Raw genomic sequence first — 21,998 nt, 5'->3', positions numbered from 1 at the left:
TGAAACACATGGGCAAAAAAGGGTACAGAGACTTCTTTTAGAAAGGTGATGTATCTCTGAGCAAAGGGACCAGGCCACTATCACATGCAAGAAAAGCAATCTTAGGAAAGTGAAGGCAGGAAGGGCTGCCTACCCTAAGGACACTTATCAAACCCAGGATTCACAGAAGGAGTGAGATCAAACTTGGATTTGCTGTAGGGGAGGAGCTTACAAGCACATGGAGCTCAGACTGATGATTGTCGAGAGAGGGGACTGGACCAGATGTGTTACAGCTGTATGATAGTCTTTAATTACATGAACAAGTACTTTTTTCTTCTCCTTCATTCAGTGCACAGAATGGAGTTGTGCTGGGCTGTGAATCAGGGTTGTATAGTGAAGGAGGCTGTTGCCTGTAGCATCTTTGCCTCACTTGTTACAGAAGCTGGAAGGTGTGTAGTGAATGACACAGGAGACTGCAGGAAGGGAAAGGGTGGTCTCATAGTTAAGGCAGTTGAATGCATGAAGAACTGGATTCTATCCCTGCCTCTGCCACAGAATTCCCAAGTGACACTAATCGAATTACTTAAACCAAACATTTCACAGGTGGTCACTAATTGTGTGGTTGCCTGACTTGAGACCCAGGGGTCTGATTTGCAGAAATGCTGAGCACTCAGATCTACAGCTCAAGTCAATGGGAGCTGTTGTTTGAACAAATAAAGTGCTATTTAATGCTACGTTCTCTGAAAAATCAGGTCCTTGATGTCTTAAATTGGACTCCTGAAATTAGTGGACACTGTTGACCTTAATATCTGTCTCTCTCAGTTACCCATCTGGGATTCAGCTGGAGAACTGTGTCCAGTTTTGGGCAACACACTTTAAGAAAGAAATTAGAGGAAGTCCAGAGGAGAACAACAAAAATGATAGAGTTTTAGAGAACATGACCTATGAGGAAAGTTTAAAGAACAGGGACATGTTTATGAGAAGAGAAGCTTGGGGAAAAGAGGCGGTGGGAGGGAGAAAGACATGATATCAGTCTTCAAATATGTAAAAGGTTGTTACAAAGGGGATGGTGATCACTTTTCTCCATGTCCATGCGTGAACAATAAAAAGGAATTGGCTTAGTTTGCAGCAGCAAGATAGATTTAAGCTGACCTTAGGAAAAACTTTGTCTATAAGGATAGTTAAGCACTAGAACAGGTAACCTAGGGAAGTTGTGGAATCCTCATCATTGGAGCTTTTTCAGAACAGGTTAGACAAACACCTGTCAGGGATGGTCTAGATTTATTTATTCCTGCCTCAGTGTAGGGGGATGGACTAAATTACATCTTTGCAGTCCTTTCCAGCCTTACATTTCAATGATTCTATGAGTCCTCTCACAGCGGTGTTTGCAAATAAATTCATTAATGTTTGTGAAGCACTTAGATACTATAGTGATGAACACCATCTGAAAGCCCATGAGGAAATGAATAATTCTATCTTCAGAACAGGCTTTTAAATAGTGAGCAATAAATAAGGAATGGGACCACACATTGAACAACAAGAAGAAAATGAAATACTGAATAGCAGCTCATTAACTGACACCATTCATTCGGTGCACTGATTGAGGCAGATTCTTGTGGAAAAAAATGTGATCATATTATTAAAGACTGTATCATAAGGGGATCAAATTAAGGTTGAACCTGGCAACCGTAATTCTGACATTTCCTAACTTTTGAGTGCTTGACTTTGCAACCTTAATAATGTTTTAACCTAGTTTGTGTGTGTGATATTATGTATAACATAGTATTATACTATATAGTATTTTATATTTAATATAAAGAAGTGGGTGTACATAATTTAATATTTATGTATTCACATGTTGGTGGCTATTAGAGAATTCAGTTATTTTGATTAGTTGGTGATGAATTTCTGGTTGTGATATAAAAGATCTTCAATAACAATTGGAATTAAATGGCATATTCACAGTCTGCACAGTAGATATTTTGTTTATGTGGCACTTTTGTTAGATTTATTTTTTTTTTTCATTTCTGAAAAGATAAACTGAAAAAACTTTTAGAATGAGTCAGCCATGGGTAAACAGTATTGCAGCCAGGTGTCAGGATAAGGGATATTTTGGACATAGTGTCAAAAAAGTGCTTGGAAAACAGAAGAGGATTCAAAATGCTTTTTAATTTAACATTTACTTCACAATCTTCCTCTGATCCCTTTTTTCCACTGTATCCCCTCTATATTTTCAACATCCATGAATTACAAGTTAATGTGATCATTTTTCAGTATTTAAATGTCTACCCATGTAATCTGTCTGTCTCTGCTAAAAGCATTTCTAATCCAGCATAAGGCACCAATTCTGCAATTGACCTGTGTAGGCGCATCCCTGCACCTGCACAGAGTCATTTATAGGATCGGGCCTGATATATTGCTGCCTTATATATTATAGATGTTTGCAATGTCAGTATTGCCAGTTGCTAAAAAATCATGGCTCTGTCCCTCAAAATAATAAGAATTGCTTGAAAAAACCCATGAGATTTTAAGAAAAATAAGTTTGGGGTTTTTTTTTTTATTTGTCTTCTGGTTTCTGAGTCATTAGGGTTCACATTTTCAAAGTTTTCTTCAACCATAAGGGCTAGAAACCTTTTAAAAAAATAAAATCTGAGACACTAACATAATCACATGACTTCAGGGGCTGATCATTTAACTAAAACATCGTATATCATGAGGTACACGATAAAATGCCAAGATTTGGCAGCATTGCTGCTTTTTTTTTTTAAAGAATACAGTATTTTGTGAGAGAAATGTCAGAAATTGTTCAAATACGTCATTTACACAGATGATTTCCTTCTTTGAATTCTCAGGGCCCAGTTTGCAAAACTTGGCACCCTTATTGCGGTAGCCTAATTTGTGTATGTAAATGCAGGTTTTGAATATTCTGATATTTTTAAAGTGTGTTTTAGTTGGCCATATTTGAACATATAAAACTAATATTTTAATAAAATCTCTTTATACATCCTGTTGTTTTAACACTGTTAAAAGATGCTTGGCACACATTGACAATTTGCCATTTATCCACAGCAAATAAAACACGTATTCTAATTGCAAGAGCCTTTTGCCAATGTAATCCAGACAGAGCTATCAAGGAAAGAGCCTCCAATCCACACACCATCCTAGCCACTATGGATGTAGAAGCCCTCTACACCAACATGCCACACAAAGATGGACTACAAGCCATCAGGAACAGTATCCCCGATAATGTCACAGCAAACCTGCTGGCTGAACTTTGTGACTTTGTCCTCACCCATAACTATTTCACATTTGGGGACAATGTATACCTTCAAATCAGTGGCAATGCTATGGGTACCCGCATGGCCCCACAGTATGCCAACATTTTTATGGCTGACTTAGAACAACGTTTCCTCAGCTCTCGTCCCCTAATACCCCTACTCTACTTGCGCTACATTGATGACATCTTCATCATCTGGACCCATGGAAAAGAAGCCCTTGAGGAATTCCACCAGGATTTCAACAATTTCCATCCCACCATCAACCTCAGCATGGACCAGTCCACACAACAGACCCACTTCCTGGACACTACGGTGCTAATAAGCGATGGTCACATAAACACCACCCTATACTGGAATCCTACTGACCGCTATTCCTACCTACATGCCTCCAGCTTTCATCCAGACCACACCACACGATCTATTGTCTACAGCCAAGCTCTACAATACAACCGCATTTGCTCCAACCCCTCAGCCAGAGACAAACACTTACAAGATCTCTATCAAGCATTCTTACAACTACAATACCCACCTGCTGAAGTGAAGAAACAGATTGACAGAGCCAGAAGAGTACCCAGAAGTCACCTACTAGAGGACAGGCCCAACACAGAAAACAACAGAATGCCACTAGCCATCACGTTCAGCCCCCAACTAAAACCTCTCCAACGCATCATCAAGGATCTACAACCTATTCTGAAGGACGACCCATCACTCTCACAGATCTTGGGAGACAGGGCAGTCCTTGCTTACAGACAGCCCCCCAACCTGTAGCAAATACTCACCAGCAACCACACACCACACAACAGAACCACTAACCCAGGAACCTATCCTTGCAACAAAGCCTGTTGTCAACTGTGTCCACATGTCTATTTAGGGGACACCATCATAGGGCCTAATCACATCAGCCATACTATCAGTGGTTCATTCACCTGCACATCTATCAAAGTGATATATGCCATCATGTGCCAGCAATGCCCCTCTGTCATGTACATTGGTCAAACTGGACAGTCTCTACCTAAAAGAATAAATGGACACAAATCAGACGTCAAGAATTATAACATTCAAAAACCAGTTGGAGAACACTTCAATCTCTTTGGTCACTCGATTACAGACCTAAAAGTTGCCATCCTCCAACAAAAAAACTTCAAAAACAGACTCCAACGAGAGACTGTTGAATTGGAATTAATTTGCAAACTGGATACAATTAACTTAGGCTTGAATAGAGACTGGAAGTGGATGGGTCATTACACAAAGTAAAACTATCCCCCCCCCCCCCCACCTACTGTTCCTCACATGTTCTTGTCAACTGCTGGAAATGGCCCACCTTGATTATCACTACAAAAGTTCCTCCACCCCCACCTCCGCTCTCCTGCTGTAATAGCTCACCTTACCTGATCACTCTTGTTACAGTGTGTATGGTAACACCCGTTGTTTCATGTTTTCTGTGTATTGTGACAGGGTCGGACCAGATTGCTATAGGAGAGTAATGTTATTAGTTTAAGATACACAAGGAAAATTACCCCTGCAGAAAGGAGGTGAGATGCATGTATCTATAGGAGAGTAATAGAAGGCAGATATATTAGCCCCAGGCTCAGTAGGTCCCTTTTCCCTGGGTAAGGTAACAAGGAAGGTTCCAGAACAATCAGGAACCTTCTGGAGACAATTAAGACAGGCTGATTAGAACACCTGCAGCCAATCAAGAAGCTGCTAGAATCAATTAAGGCAGGCTAATCAGGGCACCTGGGTTTTAAAAAGGAGCTCACTTCAGTTTGTGGTGTGTGTGTGAGGAGCTGGGAGCAAGAGGAGCTGAGAGTGAGAACGCAGACTGTTGGAGGACTGAGGTGTACAAGCATTATCAGACACCAGGAGGAAGGTCCTATGGTGAGGATAAAGAAGGTGTTTGGAGGAGGCCATGGGAAGTAGCCCCGGGAGTTGTAGCTGTCACACAGCTGTTCCAGGAGGCACTCTAGATAGCTGCATTCCACAGGGCCCTGCGCTGGAACCCGTAGTAGAGGGCGGGCCCGGGTTCCCCCAAATCCTCCCAACTCCTGGTCAGACACAGGAGGAGTCGACCTGGACTGTGGGTTCAGAAAAACGGCCAAGCTGAGGGCTGCCGTGAAGCTCCAAGGTGAGCAAATCCGCCAATAAGCGCAAGACCCACCAAGGTAGAGTAGGAACTTTGTCACAGGATATAAAATCTCCGCAATGTATTTTCCACTGCATGCATCCGATGAAGTGAGCTGTAGCTCACGAAAACTTATGCTCAAATAAATTTGGTAGTCTCTAAGGTGCCACAAGTACTCCTTTTCTTTTTGCGGATACAGACTAACACGGCTGCTACTCTGAAACCTATTTTAATACAGTTTCCCTGTAATCTACTGTATCTCAAAATGTAGTTATTTAATCTGAATTAACACCATGCCACATCTGTTTCTCTGTCTCATTTTCTTTTCTGTGGCCTGAAAAGCTATTGCATTTTTCTGCTGTTAGTTCAAAGATGTCAGCTACAACTTCTTATTGATTTTTCTTATTCTTTGTCTACTGAATTTAACATTTATATATTCTGCAAATCTCTATCTCTGGTAATCAAAGAAAATACTTGTTAAAATATCTGACAAAGGTATGACTCTAAAGCCAATTGAGATCTCTTTTACTTTTAATTTACCTTCATCATAAAAAGATTTCTGATCATATCAAGGTCATTTTGTTACTTGCATTTTTGCATCTTTATATTATAATTGTTTCCTTCTGCAGAAATAAATGCTGTAACCTTGAATGAAGCAGTTACTAATAATGTTACACTAAGCAAATAAATGTCAGGAATGAACCAGTCTTGACTGCCTAATATAAGCTTCTATAGTATTCATGTATAATGCTCTAATCATTGGCGCAAAACATCCAATTAATTTGCTTTCCCTACATGTTTTTACTGGCCAAGATGCATAAGGGAGTAGTGTGCTCAGTCATAATCATGCTCCACAAAGACTGGAAATGTTCCCTTTGAGCTTCCAATCATTAGGTCAGCTGAAGTGAAGACAAGCCCATTGACAAGTGAGAATGGCAATCATTTATTTTCTATTGATGGGTTGCGACAAATCATGTCGGAGCAGTGGCTGCATACTGTGGGGCTCCATGAAGGAAGATTGTGATGGGCAGAGATGAAACCCTTCACAGCTCATTTAGTCCAAATGTAGCCACCTGGGTGGTGAATCAGTTCAACATACCAGCCCAAGCATTCCTGCACAAAATTAGATCGCTAACAGGCAAACCATATAGGGGTTCCTAGAAGGCATTAATCAACACGGTTGAGCTGTCAAAATGCAGAATTCAAAATTAGGAAACACAAGAAGGGTTAAAATGTGGCAATTTTGTCATAAATTCAAGAATTTAATTACTATCACACAATTCCAGGTTCAGTAAGGGTCTTGGAAGAAAAATGATGAACTTTAAACTGGCAAAGTGAAGAATTACCTCTGCTGAAAATACCCTAAGATTTTTACAAATGTTAATTAGTAAAAGCAGCATGAAGATTTATTTAAACTTGGGCACACCCCCTTCAACTATCAGCTGACAGGTCAAATTAAATTTATGTGCTTCTTACCGCTGCACAGCACACTTCATCTTATTTAAATTTATTTTTCCAGTGATGTGCTTAGCATCTGACATCTCATGCTGTTTCAGAATACCGACAGTTATTTTATTTTGCAGAATATTACAAACTTGCCCAGCTTTTTGGCTGAACTCTACTTTTTTGTAGAAGAGATTTCACAGGCATACTGAGGTTTGGACCTCACTGTTTAATAGGCATTTTCTTTATATGTGTGATTTTCTTCTAAGACAAAACTGTTGTCTATATTTAGGGCCAGATTCTCTTTTGTACTCTGGCCTCTTGCCAAAGAGATACAACCAGATTTGTTATGCTCAGCAGATGTATTGTACTTTAGGGCTCTTTCCTAGCTTGCGTGAGTTAGAGTACCTGGAGAATTAGGGAGCCTAAATTGACTCCTTGGCAGCATTCCTCCTTCCCATTCCCGTTCACCTCCCTGCGCACACGTACACACACCAATCATCACTCACCTTGGTAAAGCGGAGAATCTGTCTTTTTTCTTTTTAAAGTCTTCGATGCATATAACAACTCCAAAATGTATCAAAGTTTCTAAAGCCATTAAATATACAGTGTATTTGGAATAAGAGCTGTGACAGTATAATCACAGTGTTTTTATTACATTGAGTCACTGGCTTTCTGATGACTGGCAAAACAGGTATTAACTTTACACAGCCATGGCATGTGTTTTTCATCTCACAGCCCTGTCACACATTCCCACATGTGTGTCATGTTCCCCTGTAAGGGCTGTTCTCCACAGAATATAAAAGCCTCCTTCTGCTACGGGTTGTTTCTTTTACTCAAGTGGAAGAGTTCTGTGCTGTAGAGCTGAAGGTACTGGGTTAAAACTCTGATGGCCCCCAACCTGGGAAAAATCATTTGTGCTTGTATAATTAAAGCCTATGCATAATATGGTGAAATTAAAGTTGGAGTGTGCTATACTAAAAAAATGTTTGCACGGTATCATCTAACAAATCAATATTCTTGTTGTCTCATAAGAGAATTGAGTCTAGGAATCTTATATCTATTAATATGAAAATCATATGATTTAAACTAGCTTAGCTATTTAATTCTTAGATTAGTGAATACGCATATCTGTATAAGGTTTATGAATCATGGATTTATTTCTCCCCAGTCTTTTTAAAATGATTATTGTACTTTAAGAAAACTTGTATTAGAGGTTGAAAGTGCTAAGAGTATCATGCTGTTTCAGCTGATCTTGAAAGTTCCTTGTTTGTTATATTTCTTCACAAGATTTATGTAAAAAAAGAGAAGAGAAGAGTTAGCAGCCAACATAGGTTATTATCATAATGCATACAATACAGAGGCATGTTTATTACATTTAATATCCCAAGTAATCTGTGAGAATAGGCAATCATTTCATTATATTTTTTAAGACTGTCAAATTTCCATTAAAGGGACATCTCCTGCATTGTGGAAACAGTTGAAAAGTACAATGTTTTAAGAGGTTAAATGTGTTATAGGATTATCTTTCCATGTGCAGACATATTATGACACAAGTACTGGTGGTTCATGCATTCTGTTTAATATCTATTTTAGTAGGTATGTTTTTCCTTGATTTTTTTTTTAAAGCACATCTAGTAGAAGCATATTATGAAAGTACTGCAGCCTGGTTGCAAGTCTATATCTTTTGTGCACTGTTTTCCTTCAGGTATTATATTCATATTGGAAAAATAATGATTGAATCTTTCTAAATAATTCATTATACTTGGCATTTCAAAACTTTATTTTTGTTTGGGATTATTTTGTCCTCTAAGGTAAAATGACAAGGTAAAAACATCTTGCATAAAAACCAAGATCATCACTCTTTTTCACTGCCTATCAACCCGTTTGTGCTTAACCAAGCATTTATTTATTAGTTCTTAATGGGAAGGTCTACAAGGTTACTACACCTGAGAGAAAAATCTGTAAGACAGGCTTTCTAATTAATCACTAGGAGGGTTCAAGAAGGTCTAGTTATTTCTGTGTACAGAAGAATTTATGAAGTCTACTACAAGTGTTCATCGCTAAAACTGCAGCTAACATTTTGTTTCTTTGAGATACTGTACAGTGATAACTCTTGTGTGTAAACTGTGACAGATGTAACAATATCCTGCAATATCTGGACAAATCTTGTTGAACTAAAGTTAAGTATTTTAGGAATACATTTTAAAAAAATGCAAATTTTTATATACCATTGAGGTATTGCATATATCTCCAATTGGAAGGGGGACCAGAGCCCTCTAGGAACTAAGAACAATTGGGGGTGGTTAGGAAAATTCATTCAGGTTGTAACACCTGAGGACTACCATCACCTGGAGAGAGGCTTGCATACACTGGTTCAAACCGAATTCTCCAAGAGTCTAGGGTTGCCAACCCTCTTGGTTTTGCCGGGAGTTTCCCGGAATCATGCGCTATCTCCCGGAGGCTACTGACGCCAAACCAGGAGATTTTAGGCTCTGAAAGTCTGGCGGCGCAGCTGGGCTAAGGCAGGCTCCTTTCCTGCCCGGGCCCCACACCGCTCCTGGCTGGCATGTCCCTGCAGACCCTGGGTGGGAGGGCCCCGGCAGCTCCGTGTGTTGCCCCCATCCTAAGTGCTGACTCCGCAGCACCCATTGGCCTAGGGGCTGCAAGGATGTGCCAGCCACTTCTGAGACCGGCGTGGGGCCAAGGCAGGCAGGGAGCCTACCTTAGCCCTGCTGTATCACCGACTTGGAGCTGCCTGAGGTAAGCGCCTCCTGGCCAAAGCTTACATCCTGCATCCTCTCTGGAACCCCAACCCCAGCCCGGAACCTCCTCCTTCACCCAAACTCCCTCCCAGAGCCCGCACCCCTTCCTACACCCCAGCCCTGAGCCCCCTCCAGCACCCAAACTCCCTCCCAGACTTTGCACCCTGCAGCCCCTCCTGTATCCCAACCCCCTGCGCCAGGCTCAGCCCGGAGCTCCCTTCCACGCTCCGAACCTCTTACCCCCAGCCCAGAGCCCACACCCCCTCCCACATCCCAAACCCCTTCCCCAGCCCAGTGAAAGTGAGTGAGGGTGGGGGAAAGTAAGCAACGGGGGGAGGGGGAATGGAGTGAGCAGGGCAGGGCCTCAGGGAAGGAGTGGGGTAGGATGTGGAACAAGGGTGTTTGGGTTTGTGTGATTAGACAGTTGGCAACCCTACCAGGGATCAACAGACAAAGAAAGCGTTTTGGGGTAAATTTCCTGAGTAAAAACTGACTCAGGGACTTCTATGATCCAGCAAATAGACAGGACTTCTGGACAAAAGGGCCCAAATCCTTTGGGAGGTCTTGGAAGATCTTTTACCCGCAGAGGTCCCAACAAGACTTGGATGGCTTGTTCTGAGCAGAAGCTGTGATGAACTTATGACCACAGGAAAAACCTCTTTGTGAGGTGTGAAGGTCTAATCATCAACCAAAGCCCTTGTTGGAGTGAGGAGGTGATCTCTAGTGATCTTATTAGCATGCATGTAGAGTCTTTTATTGTTTTTAATATGTTTTCTCTATAATGCTTTCACCTTAATAATAAAAACGGTTACTTAGAAAGAATTCTGGTAACTTATAACTGTTGACAATTATACTGTCTACCATGTCAGAGAAGAGAAGCAAAGCAAGCTTTCTAGCCTTCTTTTGCTGGGGATGTTACAGTATAGTCAGAGGACTATGCAGCTTGTAAATGCCCTGGTCAGAAAGAAGAGAGACATGGGTCTCTGCCCCAAAAGAGGTGATGGCTGAGAACCCAGGAGTCTAGAATGGGTGCCCCTGTTGGACCACAGAGAGGAAAAACAGCTGCAGTTACCCTGAACTGTGACACATAAACTCTTGTCATTGTGTGCAAACACACATACAAAGCTGTGGAGCGACTTATCCGGCATATTGTCAGTTTGTCCATATACCATCCAGGAAGGGAATGGTGGGAAGAAAGGGAGAAGAAAAGGAAATGGGGAATATTTAGGGGCTAAATTCACACTCTGAGTGGGGATGAAAGAATAACTTCAGGGAAAATGCACTCAACAGAAACCGTATTCAGTATGGCTTCCTTGATAGCACAAGTTGAACTTTATTTTGATTTAGTTGGGAAACCAGTTTCTGTCCATATTGGAAAACCTGAGCTTATTTTAACAAGACCGATCAAAGCACATTTTTGGGCCTTGGCTGACCCACTAGAGTGGGTCACCCCCATTGACTTCTATATTTGGGGGGCAGCTCTAGTCAGGCTAATGGGGCTGTGTGGGGGGAGCAAATGCCACGCCTGCCAGAGGCTTGCAGTTTGGGGGGGGAATACCTCCCGCAACTGTAAACTACATCCATGGTCACCCCTGTAGTGTAAGGCCAGGGAAAGCTCTCTCTCTCCTGTTGGAGCATAAGCACCATCAAGGTTTGGGAAAGCTGAAAGAAAGACACCCCCCTCCTTTTAATGTGCTGGGACATTGGAGGAAAGTTCTGAGAAAGCAATATCCCTTCTCCACTCCACTGCCCATCCACTGAAGCATGGTCATCTGTAGGGGAAGCCTTTGTTGCACACCACCATCAGCAGGAATAGGGAGAAAGTCTTCATTCTGGGACACCATCATCCATGGTAGAGTAGTCCAAAAAAGCTCCCCCTACTCACTGTGGCAATGTAATTTGGGTGTTGGGGAAGGCATCTCAAGGGAGTCCCCTGCTGGGATATTACTGCCTCTGCTCAATATCTCTTTCTTTATCCTGTCTCAACAGAGGTGCAGTAGGGAGCTTTTCACAGCATTGACTACTGCTAAGAACCCTGGATCTGCACATGCTTTGATGAGCCCTATAGCTTTGGCTCCAGAATGAGGCTCAGTATATCACTCTTAATGAGTGGAGATAGGGGCTAAACATGCTCAGAACAGATTCTCTTTCTCTTTCCCTGTTGTAGTCTCTCCTAAATTACAGCTTCCTACATTGTGTAGTATGCTAGCTTTGGTCTTGCATTTTAAGTGAAAAATCCTGTACATATAATGTGTATATAATAAATCATAGCAGGCAATACAGCAAGTATCTGAGTAGGTTTTCATGACTACAGTACCATTTTTGCTGCTGAATTCTTTTGTGTTTGGAAATCCCTGAATGTAAAATAGCCCAATAATAATTTGTTTAAAAATGTAATATTTCTTTTATACTGTATTTTCACTCAAGTATCAATTATAGATAATAAAATCATTTTCCTGTCCATAGTTATGCAACTATTTGCAGCTCATTTACATGCCAGATATATTTTAAAGAATAAGTATCTGAAAGCTGTCTTAGTGGTGCAGCAGCACATTTAAGTGATGTAGAAGAGACATCAGAAAGCTCCCTTCCTTGGTGTTTTCAAATCTCAACAATATGGAGATTTATTCATCTCCAGGAGAGGATGTAGTCTTCACCTTGCCTAAGAACCATTTGCCAACCTCCTTAGAAGCTATAATCTCTGCAATATTGGCCTTTTTTTATTCCAGACGTGAGAAACCATGGATGGCACCACACCAAAATTTCATCCAATGAATATCTCCAAATAAGATAAGCTTGAAAGTTTCAGATTGTACAGAACTTGATTTTACGTATAAGACCTTGGTAAATAGGTCCAGCATGGCCAATTTTTAAGTCTACTTATCTTTTTTATAAGTAATTTCATATTCTTTATCTAAATAATGTTTCACTGTCGTGGGTTTGGAAGTCAAGCTGGGAAGAATGGCCCAATTAACGTATTAATCATGGCTTGCTTAATAAAGCATGCTAAAGTAATTGTTTTCAATTTGTTAAGAACTGATAATGGTCATTAATGTGATAGTTGAAGGGGAGAAAGAAAAGGGGCGCTGGCATAAAATGGATGACTGAGGCCTTGTCTACACTACAGGGAAGATCGAGCTAAGTTGCGCAACTTCAGCTACATGAATAGCATAACTCAAATTGACATAGCTTAGATCTACTTACCACAGGGTCCACACTACGCTATGTCAACAGGAGACGCTCTCCCGTCTACTCCCTTTGCACTTCTCATTCAGGTGGAGTAAGCAGTTGACGGGAGAGCAATCTGCTGTCGATTTAGTGGGTCTTCACTAGACATGCTAAATCAACTACCGATGCCCCGGTAAGTGTAGACAAGCCCTCTAGATATTCCCAGGGAATATTGCCTAATATTATGCATGTCTGGAAGGGGAAAAATTATAAGCAGCTGAAATTGATATTTTTAAACTAATGGTTTTATGTTGCCTACACAGATCAGATCCATAGTCTTAGGTGCATGTGGGTGTTCCTTTTGCCAGTACCCTCTCAAAAAACTTTGGTGGTTGGGAGGTGGGACATATACTAGCTCCATTATTGTACAGAAAGCTCGACTGAAGGTGTTATAAGGAATTGAAGCCCTGTCCTGCCACTCACTTCTTTCCCTTGCTCAGATCATGTAGTCAGAACCCATGTAACTTCTTTCCTCTGTTTTTTGTCAGCTGTTTTCCCCCCCATTTTGATTGTACTCTAATTGTCTATAATAGTCAGTGAAAAGTTGTGCAGTTACTTGGTGTAAATTTGTGCCACTGTGCAGTTTTTCTTTTTTCTTGATGCTGTTTCACTATCAAGTTCTGCCTTTCAAAAGGCAGATCATTTACATGTTTTGTTTCTGAGGTAACCCAGAACTATTGCCAGCAGTCATTCTCATAGTCACTTCAGCAACGCTGCTATATTTGAGACATCATAAGCAGCTACAAAGAAGTGCTTAGCTACATTAGGTTAGGGTTCAGGATGTTTCCTGGTCATGGCAAAAGGTCTTCTAATCAGTGTTGACACCAAGGCTGATCAGCCCATATTGCCCACGCAGACCCTAGAACATAGCTTCTATAAATATAAAGTGAGACCAAGAGGATGTAATTCTGGACTTGAAACCCAAGGTAGAGGTGGTCAGGTTTAAGGGATGATGGTAGAAATACACATGAAACTAGACGTACCAGAAATAACCTCAGTCCCTATCTCACATAGCAGTGAGGCTGAGTCCTCTTTCTAGCTGTCCCTGTTCAAGGGAGTAAAGGTGAAGCAAGCTTGTTGCAGTGGACTCAGTAGTCCATGAATGGCACAGAATTTTGCTTCCAAATTCAGTCTTAATTTGTTACTTCAATCTTTGTTTAATACCCAGTTCTGCTACCTTTACTCACGTTTAGCAATACCTTCCCCCACAAATAGTCCCACTGAAATTAAAAGCCCATTACATAGCAAATTCTTATATTATGAACATTGCCTTTTGTAGACTTTAAAAAAACCTCTATCTGTGTCTAGCCTTCTCTTTTCCTCACAATACTAAAAGCACTTCTCCTCAGCAGTACCTCCAAAAAAATTTGGCGTTTCTAGGCCTGTCTAGAGGTATGTTGAGTCACAAAAAGCATTACATAATTTTTAATGTACATTCTCAGAAGAACTATAGTAGAGATTTTCAAAGCCACCTACACTATTTGGGCACCCAGACTCCTTTTAAAATTAATGAGAAATGGGCAACCAAATGCCTTCAGTAGCTTTGAAAATCTCAACCCATAACTTTGACTCCTTGTCTAAGTTTTGCTATCCTTTCCAGAAAAACTGTACCCTTCGATATGATTTGGTATGTAAAATCTCAGTAAGATTGGCTTCTTTATAGAGACATTTGTGCTGGAAATAAAGCTGGTAATGGAGAGCTAGCTTCAACCTTAAGTATGGAGTATCTGCCACTGCTCCATAATTAGGCTTTAATTCTTACAGAAACTTCCATTAATTGGATTTTTCACAGAACTTTTTTTGTTTGATTTAAAGTACCACGTAGATTAGTTATAGAAACTTCATTTAAATATGGATTTAATTAGAAATGTTTTATAATTTTAATGAGTCTTAAAAGTCTTTTGATGAGCAGTCTGTGTAATTATGGTATTTAAAATGATTGGATAAATGCATACTTTATAATTTACCTTTCTCGCAACTGTGTTTTCATGTAGGTTATTTTTAACATGAAGAATTGTTTCATTTGTGTCAGCCTACCCTCCCCCTCCTTCCAGAAAATGTTTTATCTCTGAAATAAAATTAAATATGCATGATATTAGTAGTATTGGATAAAATTGTAACAGTACAGTTAAATCAATCAAAAATAGGAAAATTATTTTGTTTTTGTTAGCGAAGAGACTAAATTGTTAATTTGTTATCCAGAAGTAAATTACAGACTAGCATTGTACAAAAAAAATGTGGGTTGGGCCTTTTGTGTCTGAGGAAATTACCTGAAAAATTACTGCATAGGGTACATTGCACTAGGTATTGTGTTATCAGCAATCTGCTTCACTGCCACAACAGAAAGAAAAAGATTCTCAGCAAACTTGAGAAGTAAGTTTACAGAAATAGCATTTAAGGGGGGGGGCAGAGAATAGGCTCTTTTTTATGAACAGTGGAGTCTTCTCACCCCCAACCTGTGTGATCTCAAATTACCCACGTGTTGTAGATTATCAAATTGATCGATGAGTAGTGGTATACATTAGTTTCTGCATCCCTAGTACACATTTTCCAGCTTTTCATTGCTAGCCAGCAGCCACACTTTTAGAGGGATAACCCAGCAATGATATCTGAAAGATAAACAAATCTGTCCTCTTCAACTACACTTAACTTTTCTGCATACCATCCTGGCCAGCCTTATTTTAAGAATATACATTTGAGTTTTAGAGGTATAGTCTGGGAAGTTTTCTAAACTTATCTTAAAACAAAAAACAATAAAAAAAGCATAATGAGTCCCTCCACCACAGCTGCACTTCTCATTAGCAGTGCTATTGGAGTAACAACATAGAATTTATTTTCTGGGTATGATATTCACCCATGTGCGGAGGGCCAGCATAAAGCTGATTGCAACTCTTTTTCTTCCATGAGCAGTGCTTAGCTTGATAGGAAGGAGGACGACAATATTATGGGTGAAAACATTTATCCAGCAGTCTATGCCTGCAACAGATTATATCCGTTGTGCCCCCAAAGTATGGGTTAAACCAGCAGTTCTTAAACTGTGGGTCTTAAAAGTGGGTCATGACCCTGTTTTAATGGAGTCACCAGCGCTGGCTTAGATTTGCTGCGGCCTGGAGCCGAAGCCTGAGTACCAGTCCCAGGGCCAAAGCTGAAGCCCGAGCCCCTCTGCTCAGGCCAAAGTCGAAGCCAGAGGGCTTCAGCCCTGGGTGGCGGGGCTCAGGTTACAGGCCCAGGCTTTGGTCCCCCTCCTTGGGTCATGTAGTAATTTTTGTTGTCAGAAGGGGGTCGGGATGCAATGAAGTTTGAGAACCCCTGGGTTAAGCAATATTGCTAATGTGTTCTTTTTAGTCAGACTCCAGAATCAGTATAGTGTCTATGAACAGTTTAGAAACCATTAGTAAACAGTTAATTTTCAAATATGATTAATATTCCGGCATAAAGATAGATAGCTGGCAAAGCATGATACCTTAGCATTTCCATCATTCTTTACTATCTGAATCAAGCAAGGCTCAGAGTTGGATAAAGTCACACTCTGGATTAGAATTTCAACCTAGATAGTAAATTTACCATTGGTTCAATAGAATTAGAACTAAATTACAAAACTTTGTGCATCAGAGATGGGTATTTTTAAAATAAAAAGAAAAGAGGAATGAAAATGAGAACTTAAATGCCTTTAAAAACCATCTTTAAACAGCAAATTAATTTTATGGCATTTTCAAACCAATTTGGATGTCTGCCCTTATGACAATTTTTGAACATGACAATTTCTAAACCTCAGAAAAATGGCTGGAGAATGGGTTACTCTATTATTGTGTACATTTCTATTTTTCAGACAAAAAATGTAGGCAATGTGCATGATGCTTAGGCATATTTAGCTGAATGAAAACACCAAAATGTTTTTGATATTATATAGTATATAAATAAATGGAAATCCTTTAGTCTCTCATTTTAGTTGCTAAATTGTCTTGATGGTTGTGAACTATAAGGACTCTTAAAATGATGAGAAAGCATTGTTCCACCAATGGCAAATTAATTTTGAGGAGAATAGTAAAGATTTCAACTAAGGACATGCATGTGGGATTGCTTCTTTGGATTTCATGATGCTGAAAGGGAAAAGGATTCCTATAAAGAATTTCTGTGAATGTTATGCTATGCATAGTGCAAGCAAGTATCTTTTATTTTGGAGATTTTAAATTAATGCATTTTATACATGTTAATTAAAGGTGACTTGATCATCATACCTATGTTCATTGGTAGGATTCTACTCTTGCACTTTCATAACATTTTAAACTCACAATATAAAATGAGTCCACAAAGGAAGTGTGCTAGCAAGCATAAATATGCATGTATATTGTGGAGGTATGTGCCACTATCTTCAGAACACAATTCCTGGTTGGTAATGGGTGTAACAATATGAGATTCATACAAAAAGACTGGATGTTAAGCAGAACTTCTTTGGTCTAGAAATCAGGCATGAGCTCTTGTGAGAATATTCTGGTAAGATTTCCAGTATTTCTGTTTGTTGGTTTAATTTCTAATAACATGGTCAACAAACAAGGAAGCACAGAAGCAAGCAAAAATGAAAAATAGTTCATAATACTTTATTAAATCTCAAAAAAAACCCAAACTACTTTATTTTGGTACAATATTTTAAGTGAAATTTTGGATTAGTTCCTATTTTAGACAAACTCATTCTCTTCACTCCTAGTGACTATTACAATATTTGGAAGTCCTGGTAATTTTCTTGGGCACAGACACATATGAACTTTACACATAATCCCCAAGCAAAATGTAACTTATGATACCCTGTGTGGTAGTTTGTTTCCTGATGAAACTTGGTTTGAAGCCAAGCAGGACAGCATTGGCAGAGTGTGACATTCTTCCATGTTCTCTGACTTTGTGAAATCAACTCTTTAGCAAAAGGCCTACATCTAAAATTGACATGTTTCAGAGTAGCAGCTGTGTTAGTCTGTATCCGCAAAAAGAACAGGAGGACTTGTGGCACCTTAGAGACTAAAATTTATTTGAGCATAAGCTTTCGTGAGCTACTATGCTCAAATAAATTGGTTAGTCTCTAAGGTGCCACAAGTCCTCCTGTTCTTTTTACATCTAAATTGTGATATGTGGGGTTTGCCCTACTTGCTTCAGATTATAAATTATTTTTCTACACATACTTTAAGGAATCTGAAGAACAGGCTATTTTAAGCAGAATGAGCAAGAACATGGTGAGCCCAGTCCTGCAGGGACTGTACTCATAGGACCTCTGTTTGTAATACCTACAAGCTCTTAACAATAATTTCAGCAGTGGTAGCATGTTTTTCCTACTCAGGTTAGATTGATTAATCAAAAAAGGCTGCCCTTCTGTGCATGCGCTTGGGAAATATTCTTCTTGCCCTGACCGCTAGAGCTTGTCACAATCCCGTCCTTCCCTACTTATCCCCTTTTTATCTCTTTCTACATCCACCACCATTCTCTCTCTGCTTTTCAGGGACGGACAACCTTGTACAACCAGTTATCAGTGTGTTACACAAACCTCCACATTTTTTCTACACTGCCCGTTTTACATAAAATGCATTCACTAAGCTGTAACATGAGGCCATTACCCCAGTTCTCCTACAAATCTCTCCTGAGCAACTTCTTCCATGATATCTGGATCTCAGGGCCTCTTACATTTCATTACATTGGAATTTAAAGTGCTTCAAAGAGTGTGGTAGAAGATTCAAAATGAGGCACCAATACTGTGAACTCCTGCAGTTCATCTTCCATGCAGATCAGAGAGGTTTCTGGCATGAGAACGTGGGGCTATTCTGGGACTGGTGGTGTGCTTGGATCCCAGATACTGGTATGCCAGTCAGCAAGTTTTTGGAAATGGTTGGGGGATATTGAAAGATTGATGATGGATTGTCATGTAAAGCAAATGCAATAGATGAGACATTAATAGGGTTAGTTAAGATTTGGAGAAGCGTAAGATAAAGATGAACCAAACCTCCAATCCTTTTGAGCATGACCCATCAGTGGTGCCTAGGCTCCTAAAACTTTTAATGTAGGCTGAAACAAGCATTTTACTCTGCCTTTGAAGTATCTGTGGCATAGTTTAAAATATGCTATAAGATGATATATAAAGAATATTTTTACACATTCCCCTTTCTCTCTTCTGGGAATGGTTTCAACCAGAGGTGTGGATACTTCAGAAGCAGTTAAGTCTTGAGCTGATGTTGAAATTTCAAGTGCCAGTTTTATGATCCTAGGGCTTTTTATTTCTAAATCTATCATTCCTTATTAAAAAGGCATGAGAAGTTAAAGTTGTTTCAATATCTTCTTCTGTCAGTATTTTATACTAGAATTAAGTTCACATGATGATCCACAAACAGGCCAAGAGAGGATTGTTTGATTTGAGAAAAATGTGGAAAGACTTGTTGTACATTAGAAATTTTCATTAAAAAAATAAAAATCCATCCATTTATTATCTGCAGCTACTCACTCATGGTTTCTTTTTCCAGCAGCTTTGTGTTCTTTGTTTTTATTTTTACAAATTAGAAAAAAAGTGCAGAACTGGGAGCCGCATAGTTTGTAAAGGAATATGAAAACTTTCAGCTTTGGCACCAGTCCAGATCTATTTCAGTCAGTCAAGACATTATTACATGTGTGTCCTGTATGAAATGTGTTTGTGATTCCAGTCCAGTTCTTGGGGCCAAGTACGTGTTTCACAGACAACTACAGATGGCACTACTTGGCAAGCATTTTGACAGTTACAGCAGAGTCTACCTGAATCACTCTGTCGGACACAGGATACACACATGGTAGAATTATAGGTAGATGATAGCGTAGAGTGGTATAAAAATTTTAATCAGCATGAGTTTGGTATGGCCCAATTATTCATGAATGGCACAGTCAAAAATGAACTATGCAAGTCATCCAAAAAAGTCTCCAGTTCCCACATTAAGTGAGTCATTAGCTATAAGCTAAAATGATAGCACCAACAAACCTTTCACCAAAGTTTGCATGACTTGCACAATGTTGTTGTAATGCATGTCCTTTCTTTTTCCCATCCCCTTCCTGCTGTTTGTTAGTCAGATTCACCACATCATGTCTATATTAGATGGTAAGATTTTTATGGCAGGGAGTAGGTCTTTGTTTGTTCTGGAAAGTGACTAGCATGCTTTTAAGCCCTGTAAAAATAATAAAAAATGCCAATGGATACAGATGATTTCCAGCTTTTCAGTTGCACACACACTGCACTTGCTAACAACACGGCAAAGTCCAAAATCTTGGGACCTTCCATGCATCACATTTTTATGTGCAGGAAAACTGAAAATCTTAGTATTATATCAACTGACTAGTATGTGACTTTGAAATTAATGGAACTTATGATGTGTGCAGTGAAATCATTACCCAATAGCACTATGCAGATGGAAATAGACCTATGGACCTATGGTAGATATCCTGCTTGAGTTCACCAAGACTCTAATAACATCTTACATCTTTCACAAAGATAAAAGACAAACTACAGTTCAAAAGAGGTTAAAAGTAACGTCATAGAGAGGAGGGGTTTCTGATGCAAGTTAACACATTAGCAACATCACCATTATCATCTCCTTAATGCACACGTAGACGGTAGAAGTAATACAGTACACTCAGACATCTCTACAACTCAGGCCAAAATTTTCAAAAAGGGGTACTAAATATAGATGTGAGCTTAAATTTAGCACCATTTTTGAAAATGTTGGCCATGTTATTTAAATGTGAGTAGTTTATCAAGTGTGTTTCGAGCCCATTTTCCCCTGACGGCTTGGGACTTCCAGAACCCTGCCTTGTTGAGCCAGTCACTCTAGCCTGCAGCAACACAGACCCAGGTCTGGTCCAGTCCCCAAAACTGCAGACTTTAACCAAAAACTGCTCAGCAGGTCACCTATCTCCAGCACCCAGTTCCCAATGGGATGCTTATACAGGGTAAATTTGTAAATTGTCTGCCCCCTATAACTAATAGAGAGATATGCACAGCTGTTTGCTCCACCAGGTATTAATCACTTACTCTGGGTTAATTAACAAAAGTGATTTTGTTAAGTATAAAAAGTAGGATTTAAGTGGTTTCAAGTAATAACAGACAGAATAGGGTCACCAGATAGCAAGGGTGAAAAATTGGGACAGGGGGGGAGAGGGGTAATAGGCACCTATATAAGACAAAGCCCCCAATATTGGGACTTTCCCTATAAAATTAGGACATCTGGTCACCCTAAGACAGAACAAAGTAAGTCACCAAGCAAAATAAAGCAAAAAACACACAAGTCTAAGCTTAATACATTAATAAACTGTTTATAGGTAAAACAGAAATCTTACCCTCAGAGATGATCCAGTAAGCTTCTTTCAGACTAGACTCCTTCGTAGTCTGGGCCCAATCCTTTTCCCTGGTACAGTCCTTGTTAGTTCCAGCAGACATCTTAGGTGGAAACTAGGGGTGTTCTCATGACTGGCCGCCCAGTTTGTTCTGTTCCACCCCCTTCTATAGCTTTGGCACAAGGCGGGAATTTTTTGTGTGTCTCTGGGTCTCCACCCCTCCTTCTAAATGGAAAAGCACCAGGTTTAAGATGGATTCCAGTATCAGGTGACATGTTCACATGTCCTGTGAGACCCCAGCCTCCATTCTTCCAGGGATGGCCAGCACATACCCAGGAAGGTTTGCAAGTAAACAGAGCCATTTACAACTAATTGTCCTAGTCAATGGGAGTCATCAAGATTCTAAACCATCATCAGTGGCCCACACTTTGCATAATTACAATAGGACCTCAGAGTTATACTTCATATTTCTAGCTTCAGATACAAGAATGATACATGCATACAAATAGGATGAACACACTCAGATTATAAGCTTTGTAATGATACCTTACAAGAGACTTTTTGGCTAAAACATATTCCAGTTACATCATATTCATACTCACAAGCATATTTCCAAAAACATATGGAGTGCAATGTTACATGGAGAAATGAAAGAAGCTACCTTAAATCTGAGGGCTGTTAAAAACATTGAGTGTACAACATTTGTTTTTACTACAGACCACTAATCAGCATCTATTCTAAAACTGTCAAGCAACACCCCTTCTTGGGGCTAGATTTATTACAATAGTGAAAAAATTCACAAAATAAAGTCCATATCAAGTACATGCTCTTAGTCTTCCCAGTGGGCCTTCC

General features: G+C 39.8%; 1 protein-coding gene across 14 annotated transcripts in view; it reads left to right on the top strand.

Annotated features, from left to right (window-relative positions):
• The window catches only part of KIAA0825 (KIAA0825 ortholog), a 419,203-nt gene that overhangs the window by 353,887 nt on the left and 43,318 nt on the right, over nucleotides 1-21,998 (top strand). For 2 of the 14 annotated variants that reach the window (XM_073344498.1, XM_073344497.1), the window contains one exon: nucleotides 3,049-5,705. The exons of the other annotated variants lie outside the window; for them this stretch is intronic. In XM_073344498.1, the coding sequence (XP_073200599.1) occupies nucleotides 3,049-3,055 (7 nt within the window). In that variant the 3' untranslated portion in view covers nucleotides 3,056-5,705. Of the gene's footprint in view, nucleotides 1-3,048; nucleotides 5,706-21,998 lie in introns of those variants that run through there. 14 annotated transcript variants of the gene reach the window in all.

Source organism: Lepidochelys kempii, chromosome 5 (assembly GCF_965140265.1).
Source record: "Lepidochelys kempii isolate rLepKem1 chromosome 5, rLepKem1.hap2, whole genome shotgun sequence".
Taxonomy (NCBI): Eukaryota; Metazoa; Chordata; order Testudines; family Cheloniidae; genus Lepidochelys; species Lepidochelys kempii.
The sequence above is the reverse complement of the archived record's forward strand: the minus strand, read 5'-3'. Positions and strand labels throughout refer to the sequence as shown.